The sequence below is a fragment of the Hoplias malabaricus genome, chromosome 1 (assembly GCF_029633855.1).
Source record: "Hoplias malabaricus isolate fHopMal1 chromosome 1, fHopMal1.hap1, whole genome shotgun sequence".
In the NCBI taxonomy this organism is placed as follows: domain Eukaryota; kingdom Metazoa; phylum Chordata; class Actinopteri; order Characiformes; family Erythrinidae; genus Hoplias; species Hoplias malabaricus.
This window is the reverse complement of record NC_089800.1, coordinates 1499498-1511068: the sequence shown is the minus strand read 5'-3', so window position 1 is coordinate 1511068 and position 11571 is coordinate 1499498. Positions and strand designations below refer to the sequence as shown.

The 11571-nt window shown below is 44.0% G+C and overlaps 1 protein-coding gene across 2 annotated transcripts; it reads left to right on the top strand.

Moving 5' to 3' along the window:
* Window positions 1–890: 890 nt before the first annotated feature.
* On the top strand, window positions 891–10212 carry smpd5 (sphingomyelin phosphodiesterase 5). Of its 2 annotated transcripts, none has more exons than XM_066680777.1 (8): window positions 891–1332; window positions 4328–5505; window positions 5936–6011; window positions 6280–6420; window positions 6891–6980; window positions 7218–7281; window positions 9441–9600; window positions 9878–10212. In XM_066680777.1, exons 2-8 carry the CDS (start codon window positions 4399–4401, stop codon window positions 9962–9964), a joined length of 1725 nt encoding a protein of 574 aa, XP_066536874.1. In that variant the 5' UTR covers window positions 891–1332; window positions 4328–4398; the 3' UTR covers window positions 9965–10212. The 2 variants fall into 2 exon arrangements, with proteins under 2 accessions (XP_066536874.1, XP_066536868.1); XM_066680771.1 differs by having other exon boundaries at window positions 892–1338.
* Window positions 10213–11571: the final 1359 nt, after the last annotated feature.

The following is an 11571-nucleotide window of genomic DNA, read 5'->3' as shown; positions in this document are numbered from 1 at the left end:
TGTCTGTGTGGGTTTCCTCCGGGTGACTGTCTGTGAGGAGTGTGATGTGTTCTCCCTGTGTCTGCATGGGTTTCCTCCGGTGACTGTCTGTGAGGAGTGTGGTGTGTTCTCCCTGTGTCTGCGTGGGTTTCCTCCGGGTGACTGTCTGTGAGGAGTGTGGTGTGTTCTCCCCGTGTCTGCGTGGGTTTCCTCCGGGTGACTGTCTGTGAGGAGTGTGGTGTGTTCTCCCTGTGTCTGTGTGGGTTTCCTCCGGGTGACTGTCTGTGAGGAGTGTGGTGTGTTCTCTCTGTGTCTGTGTGGGTTTCCTCCGGGTGACTGTCTGTGAGGAGTGTGGTGTGTTCTCCCCGTGTCTGTGTGGGTTTCCTCCAGGTGCTCTGGTTTCCTCCCACAGTTACATTACATTTAATGTCACAAGAACACTAGGCTTTCAAATAAAACATTTCTTTATGAAATTTGTTTTTCTAGGACCATTTTAAAGCATGTGTTTTTTAGGCCCTCTGTACGTTTTCTTATGATGGAACACTCTGTACAAGGTCCAAAAAATAAAATAACAAACAATATTTGCAAGTCAGTTACTTTATACACATTTTCATGTTTGCATAATTGATTGGTTTTTAATATTTCTTGTAGAAGCTAAAAATCTTATCATTTTTTTTATCAGGCAGTGAATTCGTTTGATTTTTGATGTGTTTCACTCATATTTTAACTATTTTACTAATAATTTACTAATAAGGGTAATCTCAATTAACCCCATGTTCAATATAAATCTAAATAAAATCGGGTACATTTGAGTCAAGGGTCGGTTTTTAAATCCGTGCAAAAAGTGTGTCAGATTAGCAAAGCTAGCCCAGTTTACCTCACAAAGCCGCGGGAGCGCGCATGACCCAGTAGCGCTGAGGGAGGGAGCAGGCAAAAGATAAAGACAGCGAAATTAACGGAGAATGAATAAATAGGTCGATCAAAGAAACACAAGGTAGTGAGAGTGAAGAAAGAGGGGAGAATAAACCGGAAAGAATGTAAAGTGAGAAAAAAATGATAAACTAAACGGAGTAAAGAGGGGTAAAGGAGAGAGAGAGGGGGAGGGAGGGGAAAGAGAAACATGGGGAGGCGGTGAACCGACAGAGAAACGAGAGAGAGTTTGTAAAAGAGAGGAACGGGGAAACGACAGAGGGAAAAACAGGAAAACGAGGGAGAGAGAGATTATTAAAGTGTAGATAATGGAAATTTGAGGGATTAAAGGGACGGTGGTCCACAGAAAAACTGTTATATTTCACAGAACTGAGCTTTGGAGCGGAATTATAAATCTGACCACGGCATTAACTGGAGCTTCAGGTAAAGGTGAGTCCACTGTAACTACCACTTTATTAGCATACGAGCTAACGCTAGCCATCCTGCTAAAACGCCTCTGATAATTTTAATAATAACGCGGCACAGGTATCATTCACTTTATAAACCTCTAGTTTTGGCTTTTTGTTCGGTTTCCTTCGCCATTTGGAATCAGACTGGACTTATATTCCTTCCTCCAGTCATTCATGGGGTTGAGTTGAGTTGAGGCTCTAAGTTCTTATTCAAATAATAATTTTCACATTAAATTAGGCTTCAGTTTCTGTAACCAACGTGTAAAGATGAAATTAACTAACTCATACGTTCTGTTCCACCTTAAATGATGTGCCCTGTTGACTTTGACTTATTATTATTTCCCCTTCCACCTTAAATGGTGATTTATGTGACGACGTGTGTGTTTGCTGGGGTTATTAATTATATTCACCATTTTTGTTTAACCTTAAATAGTTTATTATTGTAGTCATTCATTTTGAAGTTATCTTCTTCTAGGAACTTTACACTTTAAATTGTGCACCAAGTGAATGATATAATCAGGTGAAATATATTAATAATAATTGTTTTATTATTATTTAGTATAATATTATTTTATAATTTAATTTTTAAATGAAACTACATATTTATTACATGGAAACAACTTAATTGTGGAAGTGAGATGTTTAAATATCTTGTTCAAACACCTACACTTTAAATATATTGTCCGAACACGTTAGTTATCTCAGTCTCACAGCTTAATACGTTATTCCCAAACATGTGATACCTCAGTCGCGCTCATAAACTCATTATCTTGTGCCCACATATTTAATATCTCATTCATACACTTGAAGTCCTTTTGAAGCGTTATGAAGCACGTGGGTGGATGGTGGTGGGGGGTGATCTGAGGTCTCAGAGCTGTCCGTGTTCATGAAAGTGTGCTACATTTAACATATTTCTACTACAGTGTGCTGCAGATCATTCATTCATTCATTGGTTTCTGTTCACACAGGAGTGTGATCCGTTTTTGAAGGATATTACAATTTAATTCTGTTCTTATTTTATTTCATTAGATACATATATTTATTTTGTTGTTGTTTTTCTTTGTTTGTAGAGATTATGTTTGGAGTAAAGCCCACCTCTCTACCTGGAATCCCAGTGGTTTTCCTTTAGTTTTCCTTCAGCCTCTTAAAAGCATTGGTTAATGTCTTTAAGAGATCAGTGGGTTTCCTCCGGGTGACTGTCTGTGAGGAGTTGGTGTGTTCTCCCTGTGTCTGCGTGGGTTTTCTCCGGGTGACTGTCTGTGAGGAGTGTGGTATGTTCTCCCTGTGTCTGCGTGGGTTTTCTCCGGGTGCTCCGGTTTCCTCCCACAGTCCAAAAACACACGTTGGTAGGTGGATTGGTGACTCCAAAGTGTCCTTAGGTGTGAGTGTGTGAGTGAATGTGTGTGTGTCTGTGTTGCCCTGTGAAGGACTGGCGCCCCCTCCAGGGTGTATTCCTGCCTTGCACTCAATGATTCCAGGTAGGCTCTGGACCCACTGTGACCCTGAATTGGATAAGCCCTTACAGATAATGAATGAATGAATGAAAGAATGCAGTAGCAGGTGTCCGGAGCTAGTGCCACTGTTTCCACTGGAAAAATAAAACCCAGAGTTCAGATACTGTTATTTTAACAGTAGTTTTGTTATATGGTTCTTGCTGACTGCAGCCAGTAGGATGGTGCAGATGGTCAGGGCTGGATTACTCTCACAGCGTGACTGTCCTGAGCGAGGCTGCCTTAATCTCACACTGACTGATAGTTTGTGGACACTCCAGCTCCAGCTGGTGCTGAGTCACGTTCAATCTCCTGAAATTGTTTGGTAAACTGTATATCTGTCACTTTCATAGTCTTCCAATGTCTCTCTGCATTATAACTACATTATAGACCAGGGTGACCCGTGCAAAATACATTTCTCGCATATTACTTTAAAGCTTACAAAACAAAAACGGTCTGCCCTTTGTGATTCAAAACATTGTACACAAGCTAGGGCTGGACAATAATTCAATATAAATATATTCATTCATTCATTCATTATCTGTAAGCGCTTCTCCAGTTCAGGGTCGCGGTGGGTCCAGAGCCTACCTGGAATCATTGGGCGCAAGGCAGGAATACACCCTGGAGGGGGCGCCAGTCCTTCACAGGGCAACACATACACACACATTCACTCACACCTACGGACACATTTGAGTCGCCAATCCACCTACCAACGTGTGTTTTTGGACTGTTGGAGGAAACTGGAGCACCCGGAGGAAACCCACGCAGACACAGAGAGAACACACCACACTCCTCACAGACAGTCACCCGGAGGAAACCCACGCAGACACAGAGAGAACACTCCACACTCCTCACAGACAGTCACCCGGAGGAAACCCACGCAGACACAGAGAGAACACACCACACTCCTCACAGACAGTCACCCGGAGGAAACCCACGCAGACACAGAGAGAACACACCACACTCCTCACAGACAGTCACCTGGAGGAAACCCACGCAGACACAGAGAGAACACACCACACTCCTCACAGACAGTCACCCGGAGCGGGAATCGAACCCACAATCTCCAGGCCCCTGGAGCTGTGTGACTGTGACACCTACCTGCTGCGCCACCCTGCAGCCCAATATCAATATATATCGCAATCTAAAATATTTCAATAACAATATGATTTTTAAACACATTTTCAATATTTCAATATACATTAGATTACATGATATAAATTATATCGTCCAGCCCTAACACAAGCACTTTAAAACTTTGTGAGAGGAAGGGCTTGTTTTCACCAAAAACGTAAAGAAGCTTATGGTATAAATGTGGGACAGTATTCGATGGTGTATCGTACCCTGATTTGGTGAATTGAATACAGCACTGAACGCTGAAATGTGGAAATAAGAATGGATAATTGTGTGGCTTTAAAATAATCCCGACAGCCGGTCTTATTATCCACCACAAACACTGGGATGTTTTTGCTCTTACAGGGTCCTCGTTTGTCTTCTGAGGAATATGAAATGAGCAGACTCTTTCTCTGCAACGTCTCTTCACTGGAGGAATGTATCTGAGAGAATCCCCATTCCCAAATGGCTTTGTGGAAGGTCTCCACACGTTGGGATGGGGCCTTGTATTCCCATGTTTCTGGTTTCTGGAGCGTCTTATTGCCGTGTGCCACTCCACCAGCCTGGAGCGCCAACGGAGACGAGAGGAAGAATGCTACCTCCATCCTCTCCAGGTGTTTTTCGGCGTCCTGCTCTTTTTTGTCCTCTTCCTCTTGTCTTTGCCGTTTGCCTTCGTGGGGTTCCTTTTTTGGGCTCCACTGCAGCTCACCCGCAGGCCTTTCTCGTACCACCACCAGGTGGCGACCACGGAGTTGGAAAACCAAAACGTGGGCTGGGAGGAGGCGGGAAGGTTGACTTTTGGGTTTGTAAGCGCTAACGTATGCCTACTTCCGGACGGACTGGCGCGGTTTAACAATTTGGGACACTCCCAGAATCGGGCGCTGGCCATTGGTCAGAGCATCATCCAGGGGGTTAGCCGTCCTCACATTCGGATTTTAATTGACTCGCCAAGCAGCTGTGGGACTCTTAGCCCTTCTATCAGCCTCCTCCCTCAGTCTGGATCCACGTCATACGGGGCCACCGATGCTCCGGTACAGTTGGGGACGGCTGAACAGACGGAAGCAGGTTTGGATGGAGGAATTCCTAAAACAGCCACAGGGGGCTCCAGTGTGCATGCGGTAAATAACCATACAAACCAGTCACAGACTTCAGTGTGGAACTCCAACCAAAACTCAAACCAACAGGGTTCCCAAGGTCGTAGAAACCCTCCAAGAGTCCTACGGACAGTGGGAAAGACTGGTGATTCACCTCTAGATGTGTCTATGTTGTTTCCAGCCAATGTAGACATAGTGTGCCTACAAGAAGTTTTTGATAAAAGGGCTGCCAGAAAGCTGGTCAATACCCTAGGTCCGGTTTTTGGCCACATTTTGTACGATGTCGGAGTGTACGCCTGCCAGCCGTGTGGGACCTGCTCGTCCTTTAAGTTCTTCAACAGTGGCCTGTTTGTGGCCAGTCGCTTTCCGGTGCTAGAGGCTCAGTTCCACTGCTTCCCAAACGGTCGAGGGGAGGATGCACTCGCCTCCAAAGGCCTGCTCAGCCTTAAGGTAAACACTCAGATTGTCTTATTGTTTATTAACCATGTCCTGACCATTCAGAGCAGGAGTAAGGGGAATTTAAAATTTTCATGATTAACCTGAATCGTTGATGGCTTCTGCTACTAATCCTGCACCAAACTGTGTAATTATACACCACATCATTTGCTCAGGAGCCTGTCGGCTCTCGCTATAAATTCAGAACGTCTGATTGATTGATATTATAGAAAAAGGCAGATGTTGATAATCGGCTGAAACAATTCGGAATAAGATTTCCTAAATATTCACCAAACTTGGGAACCGTAGTGAAAGCAGAGGAATATTAGTTCACACCTTAAAGGTTAAATGTGGTTGAGATCTCGGTCTGTGATCTCTGTTGATAAAACTGTACACTCTGTATTTCACTGGGCATTGGTTTGAAATGAAGGGGTGTCTTTAACAGGTACAACTCGGATTACAAAGAGGAGAGAAGAAAATGGTTGGATATTTTAACTGCACTCATCTTCACGCTCCAGAAGGTAAACAATATTATTATTTTATCATTCCTGAATTAGTGTTTTGGTGAATGTGTGAGTGTGTGTCACCCTGTGAAGGACAGGTGCCCCCTCCAGGGTGTGTCCCTGTCTTACACCTAGTGATTCCCGGGTAGGCCCCAGGCCCACCGCGACCCTAAACAGGATAAACTCATTCATTCAGTAATGTAATGGGCTTTGCTTCGACGTGTAATGTTTATATTTGTCGGGAATCTGAAGGCTTTCCTCCAGAGTTATTTTTCACCCTGAGCAGGCGATGGAGAGATCCGATGTGAGCAGCTGGACATGGTGACCCAGTGGATCGCTGAGTTTCAGGCCATTACGCGGCAGCAGGATGAGATGGTGGTGTTTGACGTGCTCTGTGGGGACTTTAATTTTGACAACTGTTCTCCAGGTTTGTTCTGATAAAAAAAATTGAACAAATAGTTATTAATGTTCTTTGTTGTTGCTGTTATTATTATTATTATTATTATTATTATTATTACAATTTGCTTAAGAGTATTTAGGATTAAATCACAGAATACGGAATTTAATCTTTTAATGTATTCCCAAAATATCAGAATAAATATAATTTGTAGTTAAATCGTTTACTGAACACACACATATTTCAGTAAGTTTAAGTATGATTTCCTTCCCTGATTCATCAGTGAAAAAAGTACATAAAGTGTGTTCTTATTTAAAGAGCATAACCCAGGTGCCCTAATGTAGCCACAGCACTATTTAAGGTGGAATGGAAAGTTCCAATAAGATGCTGAGGAACAGGGAGCGCGCCGCAGACTCTTCGTTTGCTGAAGTAAATATTTCTGGGTTAAAAACTAGTCTGCGTTTTAAAAATGATCTGGAATTGTGTTTTGTTTGCTGTAGACGACCGACTGGAGCAGAATCACAGTCTGTTTAATGACTACACAGACCCCTGCAGAGCTGGACCTGGGAAAGAGAAACCCTGGGTCATAGGTATGACTTCCTTTACTTACATCGATCAAATCAGGAAAATAGAGTAAACGTAAACACATTCAATTCTCAAACCTTCATAAATGTTTGTTTCTTTCTTTATTCATGAAGCTGTTGAACCGTTATAAACGCTGTTAGATTCTGGATATTAAACTGGATTTTCTTCTTCTTCATATTATTATTGTTATAAGTTATTAACATAGTATACACATGTAATTTAGAAACTACTCCTTCCTGTAGGAACGCTCCTGCAGCAGCCCACGCTGTACGACGAGAATGTGAAAACTCCAGATCATCTACAGAGGTAAACACCGAGAAACATGTTTCACCACATGCCACCTTCATTTAAAGGTCACTGTGTAGAACCTGTTGCTTCACTGCGGACGTGTCCTGTGCTGGAAAATACTCTCTCTCTCTCTCTCCTCTCTCTCTCTCTCTCTCTTTCTCTCCTCTCTCTCTCTCTCTCTCTCTCTTTCTCTCCTCTCTCTCTCTCTCTCTCTCTCTCTCTCTCTCTCTCTCTCTCTCCTCTCTCTCTCTCTCTCTCTTTCTCTCCTCTCTCTCTCTCTCTCTCTCTCTCCTCTCTCTCTCTCTCTCTCTTTCTCTCCTCTCTCTCTCTCTCTCTCTCTCTCTCTTTTTAAAAGAAAGAAACATCTCAGATGTATTCAGGTGACATGGTGATTTTATACATTTATCATTCACCCCAGGTTTTACAGCCTCCTGCTTTTTTTTTTTAATATAAATCAAAGTATTTATCTTAAGACTACTTTTTAGTATTTAATACTTTACTTTAAATAATTATTAAATACTATTATTGTAAATACATTCTGTACACACTGTAAATTATTGATTAACTACCGTATTTATATAAATGTCATTCAAAAAATATTTACAGAGGATACATTTCCGTTCATGTTTTCAAAAAATATTACACAATGAAAAATAACTAAGTTTGAATCTAAAGCAGCAGAATGTCGAAATATATTCACAATACGTCTACTGCCATGTGTCTTTGGTGGTTTCCTAGTTCTTCTTGTGAGGTTTTTTCATAAATGTAGACCGTAGGATCTTTGGTAAACCACAAACCCACTTCCCTTGTTCACACTCGGCATGTTTCACCATCACAGATTCAGCCGCGGTCTGACAGCAGTGGATCTAACCTGGATATTACACATAAATATTGTATTTTAATACAAATCAAAACATACTTTTGTAAAGGTTTCTTCTTGCCACCTGTTGCCACATCACTGAGGTTTTGACACATTGCTGCATTTTTAATGTCCATTATACAGTTACGCAAATGTAAATACACATCTACATAGTTTATCTTATGTTCAATTGTGTGTGTGTGTGTGTGTGTGTGTGTGTGTGTGTGTGTGTGTGTGTGTGTTCCCTGCCACAGAATGTTTAAATGTGGAAGAACAATTTCTTTGTTCTGCTGTGAAATGATAATAAGCAGATGTACATTTATGATATTTCAGAAGTTGGTCAAATCTGCAGCTTTCAATATAAATAAAAAAATGAAATTACAAATTACAATCTAAAGGTTTTTATATACACACAAATTAATTTTCATTTATTTTAAACAAATAAAATTATAAGAAATACAGTGCTGCAGTGTATTACTTTGTATTACTCATTCATTCATTCATTCATCATCTGTAAGCGCTTATCCAGTTCAGGGTCGCGGTGGGTCCAGAGCCTACCTGGAATCATTGGGCGCAAGGCGGGAATACACCCTGGAGGGGGCGCCAGTCCTTCACAGGGCAACACAGCCACACACACACACATTCACTCACACACACACCTACGGACACTTTTGAGTCGCCAATCCACCTACCAACGTGTGTTTTTGGACTGTGGGAGGAAACCGGAGCACCCGGAGGAAACCTACGCAGACACAGAGAGAACACACCACACTCCTCACAGACAGTCACCCGGAGGAAACCCACGCAGACACAGGGAGAACACACCAACTCCTCACAGTCACCCGGAGGAAACCCACGCAGACACAGGGAGAACACACCACACTCCTCACAGACAGTCACCCGGAGGAAACCCATGCAGACACAGAGAGAACACACCAACTCCTCACAGTCACCCGGAGGAAACCCACGCAGACACAGGGAGAACACACCACACTCCTCACAGACAGTCACCCGGAGGAAACCCACGCAGACACAGAGAGAACACAACACACTCCTCACAGACAGTCACCCGGAGCGGGAATCGAACCCACAACCTCCAGGACCCTACATGCTGTGCCACCGTGCCGCCCTCATTGCATTACTTTGGTTATAAAAAGCACAGTATGCAGCTAATTTCTGAGACTGAAATTTTAGTTTTGTTAAAAAAATACCGTTCATTTACCTTTATGTGACGTACTATTACAGTCTCTTTGATGAAGTATAAATGCATATTAAAGATATTGTATATTGAATTTATGTTTTTTATGTTTTCCTGCAGGACGCTGGAGGACGAGGAGCTGCGTAAAGTTTACCTGTCCCCTCCTGTGTCTCTAGGCAGTGCCCCTCTCGTTTACCCTGAAGCTGGAGAACCGTGGGTCGGACGCAGAATCGATTACCTTCTGTACAGAGAAGCCACCCTTTCTGACCCGTGCCGGACCGTCAGTACCACTGCCTTATTACTGAATCGTATAATTATATTTAGTAAATTACTCATTAGATGTGGTTATTTTTTCCCAAATCTATCAGGAGTTATTTAGTATCTACTTGGAGTCCAGTACGTTGTGAGAGCAACTGATGTTGATTCCCACAAACGGACACATACCAACCCAATGACCCTTGCCTGTTACTCATATTTATTACCAGATAATAACTAAACTGGCTTTCACTTTCACTGGTTTTATGGTTGTAGTTAAAGAGTCTGTGGTTGTTCTGCAGGAGGTGGAGGAGTGTGCGTATGTGACGCAGTTGGCTGGATTAACAGATCACATTCCCATCGGCCTCAGACTCAACGTCTCCGTCTAAAACACAGCTTCTGGACCGGATTCTCTGGGAAAGGCTGTATTCCAGGGACTGCGGGATTCTTGGCCATGGGTCAAACCTGAACTCTAATCGTTATGATTTCAAGCACTTTATTTAAAAAATGAATGTGCATTAAAGGTTGTTGTTGTTAGATCAAGTATTCAGTTATTTTCTTGTGATAATTTTGTACTCCACAGTCGACAAGCAGCAGTTTTATTTTGTTACAAATTATTTTCATATCGCAAATTATACGGGTTTATTTTAATAAAAATATTATAATCTGTTCTTTTATTTATCATCTTATACATATGTCTCCTCGTGTTTTTAATGTACACCAATCAGCCACAAGATTAAAAACTGATTATCACTGCAGCACTGAGAATGATCCACCGCCCAAATCACACCTGCTCTGTGGGGGAACTGGGCATTGGAGAACAGGGGGAAAGAGCCTAACAATGTATGGAGTACAGTGTATAAGTGTAGAACTGCAGAGTGGACAGTGGAGCTGTGAGAGAGGACAGTGAGGGGACTGAAGCTGAGTGAGGGGACAGTGGAGCTAAGAGAGTGGACAGGAGCTGAGTGAGGGGACAATAAGTGGATAGGAGCTGAGAGAGGGGACAGTGGAGCTGTGAGAGAGGACAGTGAGGGGACAGTGGAGATGAGAGAGTGGACGGGCTGAAAGAATGAACCGTGAGGGAATAATGGAGCTGAGAAGAGACAGTGTGGTGACAGTGGAGCTGAGTGAGGGGACAGTGGAGCTGAGAGAGAGGACAGTGAAGCTGAGAGAGGGGACAGTGGAGCTGAGTGAGGGGACAGTGGAGCTGAGTGAGGGGACAGTGAAGCTGAGTGAGGGGACAGTGGAGCTGAGAGAGTGGACAGTGGAGCTGAGAGAGGGGACAGTGGGGCTGAAAGAATGAACCGTGAGGGAATAATGGAGCTGAGAAGAGACAGTGTGGTGACAGTGGAGCTCAGAGAGGGGACAGTGGAGCTGAGAGAGGAGACAGTGAGGGGACAGTGGAGCTCAGAGAGGGGACAGTGGAGCTGAGAGAGGAGACAGTCAGGGGACAGTGGAGCTGAGTGAGGGGACAGTGGAGCTGAGAGAGAGGACAGTGAGGGGACAGTGAAGCTGAGAGAGGGGACAGTGAAGCTGAGAGAGGAGACAGTGAGGGGACAGTGGAGCTGAGAGAGGGGACAGTGAGGGGACAGTGGAGCTGAGAGAGGGGACAGTGGAGCTGAGAAAGAGGACAGTGAGGGGACAGTGGAGCTGAGAGAGGGGACAGTGGAGCTCAGTGAGGGGACAGGAGCTGAGAGGGGACAGTGAAGCTGAGAGAGGGGACAGTGAAGCTGAGAGAGGGGACAGTGGAGCTGAGAGAGAGGACAGTGAGGGGACAGTGGAGCTGAGAGAGGGGACAGTGGAGCTCAGTGAGGGGACAGGAGCTGAGAGGGGACAGTGGAGCTGAGAGAGGAGACAGTGAGGGGACAGTGGAGCTGAGAGAGAGGACAGTGAGGGGACAGTGGAGCTGAGAGAGGGGACAGTGGAGCTCAGTGAGGGGACAGGAGCTGAGAGGGGACAGTGAAGCTGAGAGAGGGGACAGTGGAGCTGAGAGAGT